This window comes from Aythya marila (genome assembly GCF_965140915.1).
Source record: "Aythya marila genome assembly, chromosome: 2".
Lineage (NCBI taxonomy): Eukaryota > Metazoa > Chordata > Aves > Anseriformes > Anatidae > Aythya > Aythya marila.
Window position 1 is genome coordinate 51,978,564 of NC_139043.1, and position 24,889 is coordinate 52,003,452.

Sequence of the window (24,889 nt, forward strand, 5' to 3'; positions counted from 1 at the left end):
CCTTCACATGAAAATGAGCAGTATTTTTAAACACAGAGGTAGCTGTTGCACCAGTTTCAGGCAACGGTTTTGAACTTTATTCACTCAGTTATATATGAAATCATTTGTTCCTTAATCCACGTGATAGTAAAAATAATCTCAAAAACTTTTTTTTCTTGTTTTCCGTAAAGTTTAATCTGTCATTTTGTGTAAAATAAACTTACAAAATAATTATTTTTTAGGTCAGGAAGTGGTGTTCAAGTGCCTTGGAGAAGGAATTCTTGAAAAGGCCTTTCAGGGATATAATGCTTGTATTTTTGCCTATGGACAGACAGGTAAGAGTCGCTTGTGCTGAAGAAAGGGAATGCTTCTTGTGCACATGTATGAAGTAGGAAGAGCACAACATAAATATTAAACTAGATAGTATTTAAAATTATATGTAGATATATAATGTTTAATGTCAAACATTTTTATCAGGATGCTGTTTTCTGTTTCATTTTAGTGATTTGTATTTGCTTCACTTTGGAGGTTCATGTCCCATTTAAATGCACAGCAACTTTAGCCAGTGTCACAACTACTAACCAGTGCCAGTGTAAATGCAGCCCTGTAAATATGCTCATTGCTGCTACCTCTTGGGACTGTTTTGGAAGCCTGAAAGGAGTGCTTCATACCCAAGGCTCATCCAATTGTGCGTGTGTGTGTGTTATAAGAGACTGTTAAGATCATTTCTCTTCTTGTTTACTTTTATCCTGTAGTGCAAAGAGCAAGCATTCTGTCTGGAATAGCATGTCGTGTTGTTCTGATATGTACTTCTGGAGAAATAAAAAGAGAATTAAAACGTGCTTCATGAACAACTGAGTAGCTCAGAAACTGCATTCTAAAGCATTTTCTTTTCCTTTCTTCCTTTAGGTTCAGGAAAATCCTTTTCAATGATGGGCAATGCAGAGCAGCTGGGTCTGATCCCACGGCTCTGTTGTGCTTTATTTCAGAGAATCTCTGTGGAAGAAAATGAATCTCATACTTTTAAAGTTGAAGTGTCCTATATGGAAATCTACAATGAGAAAGTCAGAGATCTACTTGACCCAAAAGGGTTAGTAGCTTCACCCTCGCTCACTACCTTCCTTTTTTTTTTTTTTGTTTGAAACTGAAAAGTGAAAATCAGTTCTGGAAGTCCTTGAGAAGGTTTTTCAGAATGTATGTTTAAGCAGCTCCTTTAGAAAGGATCAGATACCAAACATCAGAAAGAAGAGAATATCCATGTAAAACTTGTCTATGAAGTAGTATCCAGTATGTATTGATTTAAATTCAGCACCAAAATATATGCAAACAAAGACTATGCAAAGTAGCTTAACATCAGGAAGCTAATGCTGAGGTATTTTTGCAATGATATCCAGACCTTGCTCAAGTAAAAAAAAGTTCATTAATTTTCACAAAGAGTGCAAAACTTATTTACAACTTGGTTTTCCTGGTTTAGAAGTTGGGCTTCTGGAATGGGAAGGTGCAACACCTCAGAATATACTCGTGGCACTCTTTAGTACTTCTGTTTTGATTGCTCAGAAATACTGGCTGGGCTCTCTGGTGTGAAGATTTCTAGATAAGAGATAGCTTGATAGATTTTTTTTTTTTTTTTAGTCTGAGCATTTATATGTGTGTCTTTTTTTTTTCTTAAGCATAATTGCATTCAGTAAAGAAGAATGCAAGTTAGCTGAAAGATAGATTTTACATGTAATCGGTTTATTACATTAAAGTGTGGAAAATGTATGAAGAATTGAATCTTTAGCAAATTTCTGGGGGTGATTTTTTGTTTCCCTTTTTGTCAGTATTCTTTCTGCCAAATAAGGCATTTCAGATTTTGATCCAGCCACAAATACTGTGGTGGGAGGATGCTCTGAAAATAATTCATGTATACTTATTGAAACCAGTTAGATTAATTTGAGCCTTTCTTATTAATTAAGTTAAATCTTTCTGGAAGACATTTTTCTTCTCATTATTAATTGAAAAACAAAAGAAAATATTACATGAAAGGAAAAAAATCTTATACATAGTAGAAGTAAATTTATGTCTTTTAGCTGGAATAAAGTTCACAGTAGTGGATTGTGTATAAAGGCTATTTTATTCCACAGGAGTCGGCAGTCACTTAAGGTTCGAGAGCACAAAGTGTTGGGACCATATGTAGATGGCTTGTCTCAGCTGGCTGTTACAAACTTTGAGGTAAATCTAAACCCATTAAAGGTGTCTAAACAACATACACCTAAGCAGTAGGAATCTTACCAGAGATACACTAGTATCCATCCAGAGGTTTAATTTCTAGAGTGTTTACGGTCTCTGACAATCACAAAGGTCTCCTATAATGCTTCCACAAGTATTTATTTAATGTAGAAGCTTTGGGTTCACTGTTATGTAGGTTAAAAATATGAAAGTGGTATCTCTATATTTTGCAGTTGTCAATTTTTATAATACATCATGTTTTCTTGCCACAGGAAATGTGAGGCTTCCAAAATAAGAATACTAAGAATACCAGCATGAATTCCTTTGATGTTGTTGAATACAGCCTCTTACTTTATACAAGTGTATTGGATGAGAATGTACAGCATGCCTTATATAATTAATCATTTAAATCACGACAGCATCTGAGCCCAGTTGAGTTACCAGAATGCATTCAAAGAAATCGGTATTGTAGAATCCAATGGACTTCTACAATGGAATTAATTAAAGCAGTGCAGTTGTATAAATTGCATAGCCCTTTTTATGAGGAAGCTGCTGTAGGAAATGTTTTTTTTTGTGCTTGTTTTGTTTTTAAACCATTCTTTGTGTAGTATTGTGTGGAAAGTAATTTGCTTTTGATGGGGATTTTTATTTCTCTGAAGCATCTGTGCATATTATATGTGTGCAGATCTGTGCAGATATATAACTGCTTTTGCAGTTTGTACAGTAAATTGTGTACTTTGAAAGTACATCTTTTTCAAATTCTTGGAAATTTTCATACCTACTTTGTGGCTGATGACCTGTGCAACTGTGTTGGAGACTCAGTAAGCACATATATCAGACTCCACATAATCGTCTTTATTTTCACACATGTAGAAAGGTACACACTCCAAGTGAGGTAACCCTTTGGTCCAATTCAATGAATACAGTATTAGTACAGTTCAGTAAAGAAAAGCATTTGTGTTTAGTTCTGTAAGTAGATCTTGTTGGCTTGATTACTGGCATTAAACAGTATGATTTGCAATGTGGATATTGCCAGCGTATTCCAGCAGCAGATAAGGAGAATGGGCATTGAATATTGTTGCTGGGCTTTTAAGTGCAGCGCTTAAAATAGAGTTGAGATTTAATGCCATTCTGTGGAATTACATCCCCTCTCTGCCATTGCATCTCAAAACATAAAAAGAATTTTCTCATTACTTCTACCCTCCCTTCTTCTCTCCCACACATACACACCCTTCCATCTAGATGGGTATTTTATTCAGCAAGCTCAGAACTTTGCTTTATCCTGGCATAATTTTCTACTCTTTTTGCTCTAGGATATTGAGTCACTGATGTCGGAGGGAAACAAATCACGAACAGTTGCTGCAACCAACATGAATGAAGAAAGCAGCCGTTCTCATGCTGTATTCAATATTATAGTGACTCAGACACTTTATGACCTGCATTCTGGTGTATGTATTTCTGATGGTTAATTTACAAAGTTGTAGTGAATTCTTCTTTATTCTGTTCAGCCACTGAATGTTCTCAGTTTGTTCTGAGCAGCAATCAATTAAAAGAAGCAGCTTCTCTATTGCTATCCAGCTGCATGCTTTTGTAGATATATCACTAGTATCAATATGGGCTAAAGCTCTAAAGACACACGTGGCCTACCATTTTAATGCTGAAGGTGCCTCAACTCTCACAACTGTTTAACCTGCTGAAGTGCCACCGTGTCTCAGAGTTGAGGTGCTATATGATATTGTAGTATCTCTGCATTTGACCTGAAGTGGAGAGAAGAACATGTTAGCTCTCTTGATTTGTTCATCTTTTATGTCAAGACTTTAGCATGACTCACCATTTTTTGTTTGGTATGCATACATGATTTGTTTAGCTCTGCTGCTGCCTTTCATGCCGTGGGGTCTGGTAATCAGAGTAACATTGGTGAGAACATAAGATTGAGAGAACACTGGAAGAGGGAGGAAGCACACCAGATACAGCAAAAAGTTGGATCACTTCAAGATTATATTGCTGCTGTTAAACTTGTCTTTGGTGTTAACTGTTGCTGACGTTAATATGTTTTAATGACCTACTGTGTCAGTGAAGTTACTGACATTACCACATGGCTGATTCACCTTCATTAGTGGTTCAGCCCTTTAGTATAGTGTATGAGTGACTCTTAAAAGACTAAGAACTGTGAGAATTACTTCTCTCATATCTTGAATTTGATAGCTTGACACACGTTATTATGGACAGCAGTGTAATTACGCTAATATCAGACACATAAGCATTTTGTGCTCAGGTTTCTTATCTGTTTTTCTCCCCCGTTTGATTTGCACAGAATTCTGGAGAGAAGGTCAGCAAGGTCAGCTTGGTGGATTTGGCTGGTAGTGAGAGAGTGTCCAAAACAGGAGCTGCAGGAGAACGTCTGAAGGAAGGCAGCAACATAAACAAGTAAGACATTGGCATACACAAGTTGCAAACCTTAATCTTGTCAGAACAACCACTGTTTCCTTGGCCTCCTGTCTCGGTGTGCTTGTCGCAAGTCGGTTCAAACGATATGCCTAGCCAGGAGCAGTTAATATATCTCTTTCAGTTGCTCCGTACTGAACACCATGTGTTTTGTTACATTGGCATAGGGATCCTGATTCATACTTGACTCAGATGAGAGGTATATGAGTATTATCTGGAAAAAGTGACAGCAGCACTCTTTAATTAGGCATATACCTTTTGTGATTCATTTATACACCCTGTCCCCAGGCTTCTGTGTTTGTCTCATCGTATGCTCAAGGAATGCAAAGTTGCAGAGTTGAATGGCTTTGTTCCAACATGCATTAAAATATGTAAGAGTATAATTCACAGTTTAAGAAAATCGGACCAGAATGAAGCTATTTAAGTTTAACATTGCCTTGGGCATTTGTACTCAAGCTATGACAAGTTTGAAGGCACTTTTTTTTTTAACTGTAGTTACTGTGTTGTTACCCAAAAGCAAGAATATAGCACAGAATCGCTACTTTCATAAACACGCTAATTTTTTTCCTGAGAATAAAACAAAAATAAACAACAAAAAACAGTTCAACTGTAACATTAAAAGCTACACATTTTGCATCATTTTAAAATTAAAATTGAAAAAGTGTTGGTATTTTAATCTAACAATGACAGCAAAAAGTGTGTTTGAACTGCATTCATGCTTTAAAATGATTTTCAGTTTCCCTGTTTTAGAGTTTGAACATGCTTGCTCTTTATAGCATAATTTCTAATATATTATGTATTTAATGCATCAGATCAGTAGCCACATTCTTGTAAATCAAAATTATATGGTTCTGTTTGTCTAATGGCAGGTATTGAACCCTTACCCTGCGGGTTACTAGTTAAAGTCAGATTGATTTTACTAGAAATTGTATTTGTCTTTTGCATAAACAAAGGCAAAATTGAATGTTTCCTGTTAATTCTTGGGGAAAAAATCAAATGCCAACTTTCCCAACAGCTATTAAGAAACTCTAAATGTAGTTTTAGATACAGAAATACTTCTTTGTTTAATTGTTATTATTTTTTTCTAATAGGATGTTTACTCGTTGGTAAGCTTCTAAGGCAGTAATGCAGTGAGGGAAAGTTGTTTTGCCCATGCTGCAGATGCAAGCACCAGATCTCTCTATAAAAGATATTTTAAAAAGATAGGTTGACAGCTCTACTTTTTCCCATCAATTAAGTTCTTATATGGTATAAACCTGTATTACCTCAGCCCATTTTAAAAGCATTCTGTGTGTGAAATCTCTTTTGGAACTGGTAGGCAAAAGAGAATTCTTAGTGCTGTGTCTTTTATTAGACTTCTGCTGTTACTTGGAACTTTAATGAAGTCTGACTTCTGCTGGAAGCCTCAAAATTGCTATGCATGTTTTATCAGCCTGGTTCTTCACAGAACATTGTGCATGATCTTCTTTTGGGTAATGTGTATGATGTACCGTACTTAATAGGGCAATACTTAAAAGAAAAAAAAGTACTTAAAAGGGCAATAATCTTTTATGGAGTAATATAGGATGCTTAAACCATATACCCTGCTATGTTAGCTCCTGGTTTTTCATTGTTATTCTTTTATAAAAATGCAGTAACTTGGATTGGTAGCATGCGCTGTATTTAATGAGATCAAAACCAGAGCTGCTATAATTACCTGGCAAATATATCTGCCGCTTGTACTACATTTTGTTGCCTTGAAGAAGAATGGGCAAATAACATACCTGTTTCTGTATTTACAAGTCAGGAAAAATGTGCGCTCAGCTGTGCATACCAAAACCCCGTAGCGTGACATTCAGCTAGTCTCTGCAGGTTTCTCTGCTGCTTGTTTCTTCATGAAGCCAATTGAAGACCGAAGTAGCTGCTGCCCATGGCTTGCCCTGCTGCAAACTCTTTGGTATCTTGGGACAGCACGTTGCAGAGGGGAAGTGGTGGATTGCTCTCCCGCTTACTGAAACAGCTGAGAGTTGTGATTTTGTTAATGGCTCTGTAAAGCTGCAATAAGGATAACTTCTCTTTTTTCTCAGGGCTGATATGAAGTTGCCTTGGGTCATGAAGGTGGTGCTGGCTGTCCGCCCTTTATTATTGAGGTCCTTGGGGGACTTGCCATAACTCATAAGAAAGCTGGATGTGCTTGTTGCTCCACAGGATGTGTTGGGTTTCTGTACTGAGTGTAGAAACACAGGTGCTTAATAGCTTTGTGGTGTAGTTGAAGAATTTCTAAAGCACAATAGCAGGAGAAAACAGAGTAAGCAAGCTGTATATTTGTGTCTAAGAAAAAATAAGTTGTGCAAACAGTTTGTAATTTTAACTGATTTGTAAAATCATAGCTATTGGCATTTAAAATTGAGAATGCCAAAAGAACTCTTTAAAGGGTAGTGGTGGGGTGGGAGGGGATGGGTTGGGACAAGATTGGCTCCAAGCTGTTTTTAGGGAGGGTTTTTAGATTCAAAGGGCTAACTAATAGGAAAAAAAAAAAAAAAAAGGATTCTGAAAAAAAGGATTCTGTTTGCTGAAGAATTTGGAGGAAAACCATACAGAAGTAGCTTGAATTGCTGTCATTTAGGGACAGTTGTTCCATGTGGTAAGGAAGCACCACCTGCCCTCGAATGCTGCTGACACGGCAGCATTCACTCCCTGGTTGGGAGCGTATAGGTTTCCAGCTGCACAGGAGCAAAGGCAGCCTGGTCATGCTTGAGGAAAAGGGTCAGGGAGAACAGAAAGTGTGCAGAAATTACACTTTCCCATGGTCTTGCACCATGTAAGCTCTCTGTTTTTTTCTGAACTGCCTCAGTCTTTTGTGTGCTATTTAGTGGCTTAGGCCTTTTGGTTGATTCATTAGGGGTAAGTCGTTTGAGATAGGATCAAAGTAATGACAGATCTCTGATGCATCATCCCGCAGAAAGCAGAGTGGCTGCTGAGTCCTGTAATTATATGGTGCAGCCATTTCTTTTAGGACTTTCCTTATAGTCTTTAAGCAGCTTTGCGTTATGAAATCTCGTGTAGCATACTTAAAGTACTCTCATTTGGTTTTTACTGCAGATGTTAATGGTCGTAATATAAAATCAGTATTTTGTTATAACTCCGAAGCAGAAATATTATCGCATCATTAAAATCTGTGTCAGTGAACTGTTGCTTATAATTTCCTGTTTATTAAAACAGTGCCTGAAACTAAGAACTGGTGTTGCAGTCCTGTTGGGAAGTAGTTGTCAAGGGTGGGCCTTTCAGGATCCCTGCTCTTTCCACCCTCCTGCCTCTCAAAGTGAAAAACTGTCCTTTTCTTCCCCCTCCCCCAGTATTTTGGCTTTGCTTTTCACATTTCGTCTCATTTTAGGAGGACAAGAGGAATTGGAGGCAAATAAGCTTGGGTCATGTTTGTGGTTTTTTTTTTAGTCTCCGATCTTTTTTTTTTTTTTTTTTTTTTTAAATTTTATGCTTCTTGAAGGTGGACTTCACTGGGACCGTGTTGTTGCTGCTTTTAAGTTGTTCTGTGGGAGGTTGCCACGGAGCAGCATACAGCAGCATCCTCCTGTTTGCTCTTGCATGTTTAGCACGCCGTCTTCCCAATCTGTGCAGAAGAAAAATCAGAGACAAAACCCAATTCTCCCTCCCCCAAGCCTTGGGGAGTTGTTAGGCTTTTGTTTGGGCAACAAACTAAAACCAACTGTCCTTTTTGCTGTGAATTATTCAGACAGACTTTGGAAAGGTATCCTTCAGGCAGAGTTTCAAAATCGAGGGGTTGCTTGGCACATTGGAGTGACGAGGCTCTTCTCAAGTTTCTTTGCATTTTAATTCCGCTTCCAGCTCTGCACTACCTGCTTACCGTTTTGTTTCCTTGTGTGTGGCAGTGTGAGGTACCTGTGGTGACATGTAACGGTTCTTGTTGCCTTGCCCTCAGATGTCTCCTTGGAAATATTCTTGCAATATTTTTGTCATTTACAGAATGTTACTGCAGAAGCATTGGTAGTTTCAAACAAGGTTGAGGCCATTTACAAATACAACGCAAACACTGTTTAAATACCAGCTAAAACAGTGCTCCTACTTTGAAAAAACTCTAAAGGATGGAGTGGCTCAGTAGAACCAAGGTTTTATTTAACTATCTAATTGCAATGTAAGGATTTGCCTGGTAGTTATGGCCAATCATCCAGCTACCCTTTATGAGTATGATGGACCAGTATGCTCTTGAGCTTGTGTTGTCAGTTTTACAACCCTGTAGGCATCTGTTTTATGTTCTCAGGCTCCTGAACCAGCTTGTTACCTTAAACATACTCACCCCAAGAGCCCTGATGTCATTTAACATTTCCACAGGATTATATAACAATTGGAATATATAATGTGTAGGTTCTACCTAATGTGCAGTCTACCAACTGCACCTGTTGGTAGAAGTGGTACGTGTACCACAGTGAACAAGTTCTTGGTTTCTTCACTATTCTAGAGTGGTTTTGGGGACGTGGTTGTCTGGTAAACAGTTTTGGGGGCTTTTCTTTTCTCATGCTTGTGTTCGCATAACACTTTTATAACTGGCACATTATTTATTTGGTCTATTCCTCTCCTCCCTGCTCCCCATAAAAGACCCAAGTGAAGCACCACGTCTGTTATAAGACAACCCCTTTCTCAAGGGACTTCCTCCTCGGTCTCTTCTGATGAGCAGCCTTCCACTATCATGTGATGGCTGCTTAGCTGCTGGTTCACCTGCCTGACTAGTTCTCCTGTGCCACAGCTGGTGTTGCCTTGAGGTTGCCTCCTTAGGTGTAGGGAAATGCTCGGTTTGAGTCAGTTGTTAAGCTAGTGCTCTTAAAACATGGTTCCTAGATAAAGAGGAATTCGTGCTGTGCTGCCAGCCATGCCTCGTAATCGTGTCATGAGGCAGTGTCCAAGATGGAAGTCTTTGTAGTCTCTGAGGAAAGGTAGATGTCTAAGCTAAGACAGTAATTGTCCATATACTGAAGTGGGCTGCTTTACACTTTTCAAACTATTTCAAATACCTGAATATTTCAGCTCAGTCTTTCTGGTACTTGGCCTAAGCACCAGATGAGTTGAAACACTGTAGTTATCCATATATTGTTCCAAATATGTAACTTTAATAGATAAATTGCCTTGTGTGGATCTCCTGTGGTCATTTCCAGCTTAAATTATTCTATAATATTTTCAAAATTAAATGTGAACCTCTGCACAGCACAAATTAAACTCTTCTCTGTGTATTATTAAATATGCATTTGGAATATGTGTTCAAAGCTGTTCTTCTGTGTTGCCTTCATAGATCCCTTTCCACACTGGGGTTGGTTATATCATCACTTGCTGATCAAGCAGCAGGGAAAGGGAAGAATAAGTTTGTGCCTTACAGAGACTCTGTACTCACTTGGCTTCTCAAGGTAATTAATATTTTCTGTTCACCGTGTTCACAAGCTGTCAGCTTAATAGGTTCTAGCATACATCTGTGTACTTACGGGCTTCTCTTTTATTTTAAGGAAATGTGCTAAGGCGGTCATAGCTACAAATTATTCCAAGTAATTTGTGCAGATAAGCATATACTTTGTTAATTGTATGTAAATTCCTGACATATTTTCAGTTATATTGGAATTTAGGCTGGTGAAGGTGGTTGGAAATATTTCTGGATCACGTTGGTTAATTTCCATCCAGACTATGTATCAGTGTCTAAATAGTCTAAGACATTGTATAATCTCAGAACAGTTCTTAATTCTCAGTTTTCTGTGGATGTACTCTACAGGACAATTTGGGAGGAAACAGCCAAACTGCCATGATAGCCACAATTAGTCCAGCAGCAGACAATTATGAAGAAACTCTCTCTACTCTGAGATACGCAGACAGAGCCAAAAGGATAGTTAATCATGCTGTGGTGAATGAAGATCCAAATGCTAGGGTCATCAGAGAATTACGAGAAGAAGTTGAAAAATTGAAAGAGCAGCTCTCGCAGGCCGAGGTAACATAATTCATGTTACAGTGTTAATTGAATTATCTGAGGAAATGTCAAACTTCATCCGGAAGACTTGGTTTATATTTAAGTCTTATAAAATGAGGAAAGAAATGGCCTTTGCTTGTGTTTTTTTTGTTTGTTTGCTTTTTTAAAATAATTAACCTTGTTTCCTGAAATAGATCCAACATAATGTTTGCTTATTTTTAATAACTTTTAAATGAGGACTACATTGTACAGGTGGTAATTCATGTCAGAATGGACTGTCCTTGAAGAACTTCATATCAAGCAGTAGATGATGCAGCACAGATAAGAGCGACAGTACAACTTCATTGTGTAGACTTCCTAGCATAATTATTATTTTTTTAATTGGTGGACTAGATGCTTTTCTGACATCAAATGGAAAAGTGTGAAAAGCTGTAAATCTGGTATTGGACCACAAAATGTGTGTGACGTTTCTCTCTTTGACATTCGTGAAAATCAAGAATTGTTAAAACTGCAACACCAGAACCATCAGTAGTCTAGTAACTGGAGAGTTAACAGTGTGTGATTGCTGCATATCCTAGATAAATGCTTCTAATTGGAGTAAAAAGTATCAGGGTAGGAGTACTTTTGGTGATATCTGGGGAAATTAGGCACTGCACTGTAGGAAAATTTATTGATATTTTCAGGCAAAACATAGTAATTGTGGGAAAAAGAACATGAAAGCATGTCTGAAGTTAAATTTTTGTGGTGTTTAAAATTTACATTCATTTAAGGAATACTGTTGCTTATAGGAACAGATCCTTACAAACTGGAATTGGAAAATCTCCCTTGGGAGAAAGGAGCCATGCACTTGTTTCCTAAATAAAAATCTATTCTAATTCCATATTTTAAATCGGAAAATATTCTTATAGTCTGTTCTTAGTTTTGTTGATAGACTGTGGCTGAATATAATCCGTAGGATGGCAGGGAGCACTCCAAATTTTACGAACACTTTTAAAAGCTTTTTCTCTTCTTCTATCTCTCTGTTGAAAACAATTGTATAAACCACTCTGCCCGCCTGTTGAGTTGTTATTTGGTGCTGAATGTTTTCAAGCCCCTTGCTTTTGTTTCCTATTGTGAAACAAGAAGCCTGTGTTAGCTCCAGAGTATGCTTCCCTTAAGATGTAATCCACAGTGTCAGTCCTGAAAGCTTTAATGAAGCTCTAGGAAAAGTTACAAAAGGAAGATAGAATGGAAAGCTAAACATCAAGAGGAATCTGTGTTTGAAACTGCTACTGGAAGAAAGACATTAGCATTGAGCTTTGGATGATTAAGAGTTATTAAATACTCAGATTTTTTTATACGTACACTGAAGCTTGAGTGGCCAGCCCTGCAGATTTTATTGGTCTGCATAGTTGCATTATCCTCTGAGGCACTAGGTAAATCTTCATCTGTTTCAGATCTGAACCCATTATATGTCGATTCTGTCCTCTTCCTTTGCAAATGACCTGTTTCTTCACCTTCTTGAAGAACCTGGTTGAAACCTGTCATGTACCTGCAGCATTTCATATTCTGTTTGTTAAGTTTCCCTGTTGCGATATGAAGTGTACCTTAAAGTTTTGCCAATTTCTATATTTTAGGCCATGAAGGCACCGGAACTGAAGGAAAAATTAGAAGAATCTGAAAAACTAATAAAAGAACTAACGGTAACCTGGGAAGAAAAGTTAAGGAAAACAGAAGAAATTGCACAGGTACTTCAGAAATTCTGAGGAGAAAAGGCCAGAGTACAAGTCAGCTGAATGTCATGAGCTTTGGTTGGCTATGCTGTTTTTACCACCAGTTATTTTGCATTTCTCTGTATTTTTCCTTTGCTAGGCTCTCTGTTTCCTTTAACAGTCTAAATTTCTGTATAATAAATGTAGTTAAGTCATGGTATAACTGATAAAAGCTAATATTTCATTTTAAAATACAACATCAAAATATACTTGGGCTGTTCTTTTATTTATAAAACCACAGTGGGATCTTTAGTAATTTTCCTTGGAGTGACTAAGAAAATCAAGAATTGCAAAAGGATCAGAATTTTGGGCAGTACTTGTGTTTACATTTGCTATTGCTTTTTGTGGCTTCTTAACCAGAGAAAGAAAATGAATTTGCTTGTTATTATCATATTTGAAATAAGACTTAAATATTCCAATCTATTTCTCCATAATTTCCACTATCTATAGCTTGGAGAAGGAGTATTGTTGGCCACCTTTCCTAGTCTTAATGTAGCAGATGCATGCTTTGGCACAATCCTTGTTAAACAAATAAACAGGCACAAAAAAAAAAAAAAGCAACCTAACTGGCCAAACCAAAACCAAGCAAACAAAAGAACAAAACTGTACAAGAGCAAAAGACATGCATGACCAAGTAGATGGTTTAGCTGAATTAATAACAACACCAGAAAAGGTTGAACCTAAAGGTTTCCTTTTGGAAAGGCATGCTCTTTCCAAAATTATTTGTGACTGATTACCTTTGTAGTTGTTGCAATTGAGATTAGTTTTTAGCTAACACAGAGGTTCAAGGCCACATTGTGTTATGTATGAATACCTCTGATAAAATCATTAAGGCGGATGTTTGAGGATTAGGTCTAACCATTTTCATTGGTTTATAAAAATAAATTCCACTAAAAATAAATGTAACCATTGTCCTAAGTTCTATTTTTCTGTTGTAGCAATATGAAGAATGAATGTTAATCTTCAGTTTTAGTTGCTCTGCTTTTACTTACTTGATGTACTTGTCTCCACATATTGCAGCAGGCAAAGTTAACCTATTTTTGTGCTTGCAGGAGAGGCAAAGACAGCTAGAGAGCATGGGTATTTCCCTAGAGTCTTCAGGTATCAAGGTCGGAGATGACAAGTGTTATCTGGTGAACCTGAATGCGGACCCTGCGCTCAATGAGCTTTTGGTTTACTACTTAAAGGTAAGAATGAAAACAGAATGTATATATAGAGTGAAAGGGCACTTATTTGTTGTTTTGAATTTCTGGTTCAATTTGTCACTGTGTATTTAGATTGTTAAGACTAGTTGCAGTAAAATAGGATAGGACTCCTGCTGTTCAGGCTTACGTTTTCCCTTGCAGTTCAGCTTTACCTAATTGATCTCCTGCTTGCCAACAGTGGAAGAAGTGTTCAGTATGTACCAGCATTGAGATAAATTCTAGCTTTTCCAGGCAGAATTGCTTTTTGGACTAAAGAGCATTGCTTCTTAAAGTAAGAGCATGACGTATAATGCTTCTTTTTATTAATGAGTTGAGGATTTCCTTAAATATTCAATGAGTCAAGTGTGAAAGGAAGGCGTTTATTAGTAATCAGTAGGAATAAACATAGGCTTCAATGACAGAAAAAGATTTCAAAAAAAAGAGGGAGAAAAAGCTCTGTCAAAAATGAACAGAAACGTGTTTTCCTACTGCCACAGTCTTCCATATTATTCAATTTACCATAGTCTTCATTTCAGAGTGAAATAGTTCCAAATGCATGCTTAATCATGCTTAATCAGACAGACTGAGTAGGAAGTATATTGGAAGGGTGAGTTCTTTGTCAACAAGATAGAAAAAACTTACCTGTGTATTTTGCGGTTACTTTTCTGCTTTAGTGGTTGAGATAATGCTTCCATATCTGAACAACAGTAAATAAAGTACAACTTTTATAACAACATCAAAGTAAAGTGTTTTAGTGGGATTTACAGTATGGCTTGAAATTACGTGGAGATCAGTATGCTTAGTTGAGTTGCTATATAGCTGTGTTCTGAAAAGCAGCCACCTCCATGCACCTTGTTTTACTATCCGTGTTATCCTTTGTCCCGTATGGCTGTATGACATGGCAATCCATTTATTGCTTACATGCAAGCATTGTCTGGGAATATTTTAAAATCAGAAGTTGTGTATGAGCTGCTGTATTTTGCTTTATCTAAAACTGTAGGAAGATAAAGTGCAGAACAGGAGAACAGGTTGTGCATGACCTCAGATCTGCTCAGTGCAGTCTTAGTGCTTCAGCTAATATTGTCTCAGTTATATAAACAGCAGTAGTTTGCTCGTCTCTTAGTAACAACTTATTTTCTAGGATCACACAAGAGTTGGTGCAGATACCTCTCAGGATATACAGCTCTTTGGTATAGGAATCCAACCAGAACACTGTGAGATTGATATTGCTTTAGATGGAGAAGTTACACTCACACCAAAAGAAAATGCAAGGTAAGGAAGATCAGCAGCGCTTATACCAGCAGATATTTGCTTTTCATTACCAGAAGATAACTTGCACGTGTTTTTATTTAGCAGAGTCAGAAATATCTTACTTTTTGATCAGTGAGTAGCTGCAGTATAAGAGACTTAGATATTTAGATGGTGAAATTCAGAGGTGGAACTGAGATTTCCCCACACGTGTACACCCACACACACCACTGCATCGTAACGGGCTGTCAGTGGTTTGGCTTAGAATAAACCACCACAAGAAGATACTCATTAGGAATGAGGGACCATTGCTTGGCTATGTCTTGGTTGGTAACAAGATGGCTGAGCTGCTGCTGGCTATCCCAACCCTGTGATGGTTGGTTCTTGATGTGGGATGATAAACTTCGCCTCTGAGTGGTTCCTGTTATAAAGCTCAGTGTTTTGTGAGAAAATAGGTGTTTTAAAGATCCAAAGACTACAATTACCGATGTGTGAAGATACATTTCTCCTTTGCTTTCTGCTTCCTTGGTTTAATAACTCCTTGTTTTGGGGAGCATTGTGGGTTCTTGGATGGAATTCCAAATGTCTTCATCACTTCATGTCCGTTGACATGTGATAAGCAGTACCATTGTCCTAACTAATGGTCTTTACTGCTTTTCTGCAATCTGAATATCTAAATGTCTAGATGTTATAAGAATGAGGAAAGCTTGAGACATCTTTAAAAAAAAAATCCACAATCTGTTTCATTCTGACTTGAGTGAAATACCTTTTAACATTTGCATTCTTGTTCTGCAGCCTACAGTACAAAATTTCAAACAGATGGGATTCAAACTTGTGATAGAGTTACTGCACTGGAAATCAGTCATTTTGACTGGCAAGAACAAAGGCACATGTCAGTGGAAAAAACATATAATACCTTTTGTTTTACTTGTGCCCGACCTGCAGTGCTTAAGTCAATGTTCCTAAAATATTTCTCAAAAGAAAATTAGTTACAAGAATTTCTTTGCAAAAAGGCTTTTTAAATCAAATGCTTAAATGTTTGTGTTGACTTATTTGAGACAGCTGAATTCAGAACACTGCATCTGACAAGGCATTTTTGTTTTACCTAATTTTTTTCCCTTTCAAATAAACTGTCCTGCTTTGTGACTCACATGCTTCATTTTTTCAATTTTGGGATTTGAATACAAAGAAACATAAAAGCAAATGTAGCAATACACCAGATGGTCACAAAAAATGTAAGCTTGTTAATAATACAGACTCTGTTTGTTGAGACAATGAAACTTGGACGTAAGGTTTTTTATGCTTGAATGCCTTGTATGCTAACAGTGTATTTTACAATTGTGTTGATTAACCTGTATCTTGGTGAGCCTTATCAATAGGATTTGTATGCAACCAGTTTTACAGACTGTTTATAAGAAACAGGCAGTGACCCAGTTTGAGAAACAGACATTAAAAAAAAAATACAACTAAATTCAACTTTGTCTGTGTGCCTGCTGATGAGCTGCAACAGCCAGAGTTGGAGGGGAAAAGAGGTTTGGTGTTTAGTTCTCATAGTAGAAATCAGACCAGTAATTTTCCCGTTGATACTTTAATGAGAACCTAGCTGATTTGTGCATTATGTGATACAAATCACTGTCTGTAGATGTGAGAAACAGTACATCTTATAGGTACTTTCCAAACTTTTAGTCTTAGGATTTCACTGAAGTCGAATTTTCTTTTTTTTTTCAGATCCTGTGTAAATGGTGCACTGGTATGTTCTGTCACTCAGCTATGGCATGGAGATAGAATATTATGGGGAAACAACCACTTCTTTAGGTAATGGTTTATCTTTATTCTCTAACATTATTACATTCAGCCTATTTTTCCTTCCACTGTTCTGCATAAACTTTTTAGAAACTAATTTTTTATTTTTATGCAGAATCAATTTACCAAAGAGGAAACGACGGGATTGGCTGAAAGACTTTGAGAAAGAAGCTTTGTTAGGAGAACATGATCTGGATGCAGCCAGTGAAGCTTCCTCAGAACCAGACTACAATTATGAGTTTGCTCAAATGGAAGTTATTATGAAGACACTGAATAGTAATGGTAAGGGAATTGACAGCTAAGTCCAAAGGTTCTTTTGGATTGTTTAACAAATTCAGCATGGAACTTAATTTCTAGATTAAAAGCAGGTGGTACACTTACTAGAGGGGCTTTTGGAGCATTTTCAGCAAAAGATGTTTTACAGAAAAAATGTTAAATATATCCACTCACTCACTCCCTCCCTCAGGTGTGTCAGGATGGTCTTTGGTATTGTCATCCTGTATGAAAATTCTGGTCCCTGTATTAAGGCCTCAATATAGGTATAAATATATATATGTGTGTGCATGTATGGAGGTGTGTGTGTATATGCACACATATTAAAATATAAAAAATTAAATGCCAAATGAACGGTCAATGAGGTAAGAAGAAATTTCACCAAGACAATAAGTAGTTGGTTTGTGACCTGACATGCAGTTTTGTCAGTATGTGTGCTGATCTTTATAGTGCAGCTGAATTGCAATCATGTGGCAATCAAATCATCAGCTAAGTCCTTCTGACCTCTAGCTTTAACAGGTTACCGCAGACAGAAAGGTGCTCCAGATACGTGTTTTATCCTTTCTTTTCTATTGAATATTACTGACACTATTTTTACCGTATTAAAAAAAAAAACAACAGCACTGAAATCATAATAAATCTGTAGTCAAAATGTCAGCTAGTATAATTTTTAACTCTGAGGTTGTTTTTAATCTTAGTTTATTAAAACCTACTTCAATGCCTTTTTTGGACAGTTATAGTAGATAAAATGTGATAAATATGAAATAACGGTATGATACATGGCCTATATAAAATTTGCTATATAAAACAGCATTATATTTTCATGGTTTCCAGAAGGTACGTCATAATTCAAGTTTTACAATATGGGAAGAAGAAATGATGAAAAACTTAGTGGGCTACCGAGTGCTTTGTACAAGTTTTCAAACTATACAAAATTTGAGAGGCAAATGCCTTGGTTTTTGGTCTCTAACCAAAAAGATACAGTAGACATTGTTTCATTTTCTTCTGTACTCCTTTCTTTGTGACTCCTTTCTTTTGTACAATACCCACATTTTTCTTGGTCTCCTCTTAATCTTTATCTTTCTCTCTTTTGAGAACAATGTGATCATTTTGTATACTTGATTCTCTAGCAATAGTTTGCAGTTCTTTATGTTCTGATTTTGATTGAATTGAATTACTTGTGTGAGTGAGTTGCAGAGTCAGGCTCTTCAAGTTAATATGAAATTGCTGTTGGATAACAGAGCCATTCAAGTGAATATGAAATTACTGTTTGATAACAGAATTATTCTCATTATGGTTCACTCATACCAGGAGACGAATTTCAGATGAATCTACCATCCTGGTGGTCTTCAGTGTTGTCATCCCTCGTGAAGATTCTCTTGCCTATCTTAAGGCCTCAAACCATCCCGTATCTGTGCCAAAACTGGGGCAAAGGTTTTGAACTCGATTGGCTCATGCATGATACTGCTGGAGAAATTTGGAAGCATTCATTGGTGCTTGATCTGCTTGTTACTAACTGGGGATTGAATAAACTACTGCAGTCAGCAGTCAGCTAGTGCCCTTTGAATAGAGGGTCACTTTTTTGATTTGGATGTATTATAGTCTAGCTGCTAGATTCTTCACAGTTTTTCAAACATCTTTGCATTTCAGTTCAGTAGGATTTTCTGACTGTGGTCCAGGCCTGTCTTAGTCTTAGTTGGGTTGTTTTCCGTGCCTGCTGAAGGGCAGCGCAGACTTTCCTTTCCCATTCGAGCCCTTTCCTCCCTAAAGCACAGCAGATGTTAGCAGTCACACATCGCGCAGTTTCAAAGGCATCGTAACCCAGTTATACTGCTTCTTGCCTCTTCTCCTCCCTCCCTCCCTCCCACATAGGCATTGCTTAACTAAGTTGGAGTAGTAAGTGATAATAAAACCCTGACAAAACAAGCAGCCACGAGTATCACTGGATGATCTTTTTTGATTTGGGTTCCAAGCTAGATAGCAATTACAGGTTCTGTTCTTGATGCTGTATCTAAATTACAGGTTTTCTGGCAGGCTTCCATTTTCTTGGGTAAGAAGTACAGCAGATTTGTTAAAATACCATTTATTTATTCTCCCTTAAAATGAAAAAAAAAAACGGGAAAGGTAGAATAAATAACTAAATAACTGATACCTCTTAATTCTGCCATTCAGATTCTCTGAAAATAGCCTAGGGGTGAGGGGCAGATGGACTGAAGCCTGTTAATTCTATCGTTTTATTCTCTGATAAGCTTTGTTTGTTTTAAATTTGGTATATAATTACATATAGGTATATACGTGGGTTTGTGTGTTTTTTTTTTCTTTCACAGCAGTGGTTTGATGTAGCTTGAAGCAAGACTTTTTTCTTTTTTTAATTCCTTGATCTAGTCATCTAGTTGAGAACAGTAACTCTCTTTAGATGAGCAGCCTGGTTTCTCCAGAGTGCAAACATTAGATTTCAAAGCATGTAATCAGTTACAACAGTGTCACACTTTACATCTGGCTCCAAAGAAACTCTGAGGAAAACATGGGACTTTGAAAACAGCTGTAAAGACATCCCAGTCCTCCCCACCCCACATCAACACATTCACTTTCTTTGTGGGATTCTGTCAGATCAGCTTTGTACCACAAATCTGTGATGCTGGTCTAACAAGGATTTATTCTTGTATAGGGTACAGTGGTTAAGTAAAAAATGTGATTGGGTTACACAGTTTCTCATGTAAGCAAACAAACATTTGTAGTTCAGGGTAGGGATTTTGATAAAATATAGCAAAGCAGGATTTTCACCTGGCTTGCTTAGGAAAAGACACTTATATGAAATCTTAAAGGTTTTATTCAGCATTGTTATTATTGGATTAACAGATTCCTGATGTGAATTAAGTGAAGATACAGCAAGGTAATCAAGTGCTGTTCATCCTATGGAGAAAGTACATACTTTTGGCTAAGTGTTAATATTCTAACAGTTTGCAGAGGAGTAACTGCATGCGAATGGTCTTGTCAGGATCATTAAACTGTTTTACCGCATGAATATGTTGAAAGTTATGACTTGGGACTTCTAACACTGAATGGAATTTACTGGGTGCTTGGCAAGCACTGGGGAGAATCTTCCCTGATCTGCCTTTGCATGAGGAATCCAAAATAGTGGACCATGGTGTTTAAATCTAGCTTTATCACCATTTGCAGTTCTTCCGAACTGTAAAACACTTGACTCTTGATTTTTTTCACGTTCTAACTAGAAGTTTTATAATTCACACCATATTTTGCTTTTTCAGTATTAAAGGCTTTTTTTGTGTGTGTGAATCTCCTTCAAAAGGTAAACTGAAGGCTCCTCTGAAGTGTAAGCTTACATTTTGCATTGCAATACAAGCATAACTCCCCTTTTCACTCCCAGTAGTACTGAATTTGGTTGAAATTAGAAATTTTAGACTAGCTTGTTGCATCTTGTGCCAATTGTTTTCTCTGGTATAATATGATCCTGGGATAGCTGTAATTCTGTAAATCCAGGTGGCTGTAAAGATCACTGTTATTAAAGAACTCTGCTCCCTGACACTGGGGCTGGTCTTGGAGCAGTTTAGGAAAGTCTTGTCTTAATGACTCAGCCTTAGATTCATTTCCTGTGTTTCCAAACACAACAGAGGGCTTTAATTTCTTCCATGCCTCTTCTCTCTCTGCTGCATAATACTCATTTCTCAACTATTCTTATACATAGTTTAAACTGTTTTAGGGATTATACATTGAAACCTATGCACATGAAAATGACTGGCGTTATGAGCCATCCTCGCTATGAGATAGGAGGAGGAGGATGGTGCAGGTCAACACAAGTAACTTGCTTTGTATTTTATGATATTAGAACTCATTTCAGTCAGTTGCTTTCGTTGCATTGTCTGTTTAAAAAATAAAAAGAGCTAATCATATTTTTGAGAATGTCATGTACTAAAAATTACTGTTTCTGGTTATTTTAAGACTCTTTTAGATCACTGCTTTGCTATTTGGTTGCTATTTATATTGATCAACTTTTCAATTCATGATCTGTAATTGCCATTTCAGTGGTATTTTGTGATGTATTTTTATGAAGCCAGTGATTTCTTCCACTGACAGCTTGGGCAACAGTAGCAACTTATAATTATTGTTGTTTTCTGCCAGCGATAAAGATGTGCTCTACATCAATATTTCAAAAAGGTTGCTGAGGGGCAAATCCACTGTAGGAACAGAATCCTGAGGATCTTGTTTGTTCTTCTGACATTTATAACATGAAGGATTTGTTTTGTAAAGTGACTTTCCTAAATATCCATGTATGTTAAAATCACAGACAGGAGGTTAGTTCAGCAAAATCAGTCTCAGTAGGTAACTACTAAGAAAGTTGTTATACATTACTGGATGTAGCAACGCTACATTTGTTCATAAAAATGCAAGGGATCTAGTTTTTGGGAGAGTGTATGTGCCTGTTATGGTGCCCAGCACACAGTGCTGTTGGTGGATCTCCTATGGAACCTTTCATGTGAATCCTCTACTTAAGGCTGTAAAAACCCAAGTTTTGTTTCATGTAGGTAGCATTGTGGTATCAGGAAAACTTGCACAAAGTCTTAATAAGACTGGATCTAGGTAGTGAAGGCACTCATAACTAAATCACACTGAGTTATTTATTTTTATTATTCTATATTTGAGAAGAAAACCCTAGTCTGAAACAAGACAGTGCAATTAAATGTAGGTTTATTTTCCCCCTCCTTTGTGACAGTCTGGCATCCTTAAAAGTCACAACATGATTTTATATGTATATATATGTAAAAAAAAAAATATATATATATATATATATACATATTTGCAAAATGGAAGAGATCACAAACAATTATTTTAAAGCTCAGGGTTTTTGTGTTTGAAAATCCTGACATGTCCTAGAGCTGCAAAGTTATTTCCTCTGTCCACCCCTCCAGCTATGGAACTTCCTCCTCTCCCTTCCCTGTCTGGCACACATAATCAGCAGTCTCTTAGGGCATGTGCTGTCACTCAAATATATTCATCTAGATTGGTCCTTTTGCAAACCAGATTTTGGCTGTGTTTAAGCTTTCAAACATACATACATGAAGAAGAGATACGTGCTGGTAGTACGTAGAAGCAGCTTATTCCACTTAATTGCTGTCAGAGACACAGCCTGTCATTGGACCTAAAACCAGGAGCAGACCAAGTCATTTGTGTTTAATTTGAGTGTAATTTAGTTTTAACTATTGCTGATTGACACCAGCAGTTGTTGTTTCAGGACAGAGTATCTTAACGAGTATTTGCTCGGAGTGATACTGAGACCAGAAGTGCTTTGCAGTACTAAATGCAGAAGGCCCCTCCAGAATGTGCTTTGTCTGCTTCAGTGTTGTGAAGTTCATTGGCGCAGTGTGATGCATGATCAGTTAGACAATTTGTCTCAGCTTACATCTGCAGCAATTCAACATGTCTCTTTCTCTGCCAAAATGGAGAAAGTAAATTGCTTTTTACTTCCTGAAGTCATTTCCTTCGCTGGTTAACATCATCTTCTCTTCATATTTTGCATTGTTTCCTTATTTTCTTACTGATTTGTTCCCTTTTCGATTTATTCTTTTTTCCTACTGGGATTGTGGAGCATATTATAAATTCCCAGTACTGAAGTATGCAGTAGAAGAGGGTCAGAACCATTGTTCTAGCTTAATTGCATGCCAAAATTGTTTCTCGCTTGGATTTATTTATTTAATTCAGTATTTATTTATTATTTTGGATTTTGTTTTTTTTGGGGCAACAGACATCCTGTGTTTGCAAAGATTCTGGGAGATCTCGATTGCTGTTGCCATATAAATAAAAAAGGCAACATTATCTCACATTTTCTCACATTTTTCCCCCTTGTTTTTTTTCTTAGACCCTGTACAAAACGTGGTCCAGATCTTGGAGAAACAGTACTTGGAAGAGAAGCGAAGTGCTCTTGAAGAGCAGCGGCTGATGTATGAACGTGAGTTAGAGCAGCTACGCCAGCAGCTCTCTCCAGAAAGGCAACATCAGCATAGTACTGAAAGACTGTCCTACACTGCTCAGACTGCACAGCAGAAACTAAATCTCTGGACAGAAGAGAGGTGAGAATGCTGGAGTTAAAACAAAAGAATTAATAAGAACTACAGAGGGTGAACTCGAAGGGAAATATGAGGCTTGAACAGTTTGTCAGAAAGAAATGATGTTGTCTAATTTTGTAGAATTAAATTGCAGTACAAGATTTGCCTCCACCAAGATGTTAGGATTTTATTTAGCTGGCTCTGATCTGACGAGGGGAAGCTTTTGGGATCTGCTCACATTTTTGGGATCTGCTCACAGAGGCCACCCATGCAGTTGCCCTGCTACCAAAACTATTCCATGTAAACCCAATGCAAGAGTATACAAGGAGAGCACAGTATTTTGCAATCTAAAATAAGAAAAAATATTTTTAAAATGGTAATTCTTAAGTTTTGTACAAGAGGATTACTTTATGTTTGAGAACAGTCAAACAGAGTATGTTTGAGCTGTTTAGGAAGAAAAAGCTTGCAGTGAGGTGAAAAGTCAGGAGCCTCTTTGGAAGGGAATAGCATTGCACCTGAACAAAGCCCTGGTGAAAGATCATGACGTGATTTGCAAGGAAAGTTTAAAAAGCAGACCAGGAAGTTGTGAGCAGAGCTCGAGCAGCAAGTTTGTGTTTGCATCTTGACAAAGAGAGAAGCTTGCACTTGGTATCACTGGAGAGAGAAAGCCATCAGTTCCCTGGAGAGAAGTTCTAGGGTCAGCTAGCAAGATCATTTTTTTTGCTGACAGGTCTTCAGTGTACAAATGAGTATTCTGTCCATGGGTTTGTTCAGTGGGAAGAATGACTACATGTACTAGTGGGCTTCTTGTAAGCATCTTTTAAATCTGTCTTCTTTTAAAACAGAAGCTCCATTGTTCACTCCACATTTTTTCTATATGCAGAGAGTTTGAATGCTCCTTCCTATTTTAATTACTTTTGCTTTATCCTCCACCAGAAATAAATTAATCCATGCACAAGACAAGTCTAACTAAATAAAGGAAGCCAAGATTGCATTGCAGCTTTCACATTCAGAATGTTAAAAATAGAACAGAACAGATCTTGGTTTAGTTATTATGTGAGCTTTTGTTTTGTAATTTCTGCCAAGTTTGGCATGGAAAAAAAAAAAAGCAATCTGTTCACACACTCAGCAATGACAACTAGAATGTTTTCCATGGCAAGCATAGGGAGAGAAGCATTGCTCTGTTTCAACTTTAATTAAAATGATTGTTTGCCCCCGTAAGAGCTAAAAACAGAATCATTGTATTGTGAACTGAATGTAAAGCATTGCAGAGTCATGGTTGTGATTTGCAGGCTGCTTTAGTGGTTCAGAAGGAATGTGAAGCAAAAAACACGCCGCTCAGAATCACTGCTGCTCAGTACTGCTCTGAGCACAGCAAGGCCATCAAGAAATCACTGATGACCCATTTCAGTAGCAGAGATGAAAACTGGGCTTACGGGTTAAAGATACCTATAAAATGCCTATAAAAGATGCAACAGAAAGGAAGAAGCAGCGGTAAAAATAATTAAAAAAAAAAAAAAGGCAAAAAAAAAAAAGCACCTTCTTGCCTGTCACTGAGAGCTGACAAGAATAAATTGCAACTGATTGTCTTAAAATTAACTGCATACACATACTGTGACTATGGAATGACATAAAAATGAGAATCTGGAGAGGTATCAAGGCTAAGGGCTCTACCAGCCTTCTCTCCTCAGTAGTTGTTAGAAGCATTTTATAAGGAGCTGTGCTTTGACAAGCATTCTGGCTCTGGACTTCATGGGTGAATGCTTTATGTATCTCTTAGGTATAACTTCTGTGTTTTTTTTTTTTTTTTAAGATGTTTTTTTGGGGGCTTTGGAAAAAAAGCAAAAAGTTTTGAGTCTTGCTAAATAAAAAAATATTTGAGGGATTTCTTCTGTAAAAGCGTGGCACAAAGTTCTGAGAGGGTTTTCGCCAGCCCACTGGCCAGAGGGCAAGAAGTACAGAAAACAAGGGAAAAGT

General features: G+C 37.3%; 1 protein-coding gene across 9 annotated transcripts in view; it reads left to right on the plus strand.

Moving 5' to 3' along the window:
* The window catches only part of KIF13A (kinesin family member 13A), a 115,252-nt gene that overhangs the window by 61,618 nt on the left and 28,745 nt on the right, over positions 1-24,889 (plus strand). For 5 of the 9 annotated variants that reach the window (XM_082753278.1, XM_082753277.1, XM_082753273.1 and 2 more), the window contains exons 5-18: positions 222-314; positions 889-1,069; positions 2,103-2,190; positions 3,501-3,635; positions 4,502-4,614; positions 9,932-10,043; positions 10,400-10,612; positions 12,208-12,318; positions 13,395-13,529; positions 14,668-14,798; positions 16,503-16,589; positions 16,693-16,859; positions 18,162-18,284; positions 22,726-22,936. In XM_082753278.1, coding sequence (XP_082609404.1) covers positions 222-314; positions 889-1,069; positions 2,103-2,190; positions 3,501-3,635; positions 4,502-4,614; positions 9,932-10,043; positions 10,400-10,612; positions 12,208-12,318; positions 13,395-13,529; positions 14,668-14,798; positions 16,503-16,589; positions 16,693-16,859; positions 18,162-18,284; positions 22,726-22,936 — 1,900 coding nt within the window. The remainder of the gene's footprint in view (positions 1-221; positions 315-888; positions 1,070-2,102; positions 2,191-3,500; positions 3,636-4,501; positions 4,615-9,931; positions 10,044-10,399; positions 10,613-12,207; positions 12,319-13,394; positions 13,530-14,667; positions 14,799-16,502; positions 16,590-16,692; positions 16,860-18,161; positions 18,285-22,725; positions 22,937-24,889) is intronic. The other 4 variants (XM_082753276.1, XM_082753275.1, XM_082753280.1 and 1 more) reach the window with 1 other exon arrangement.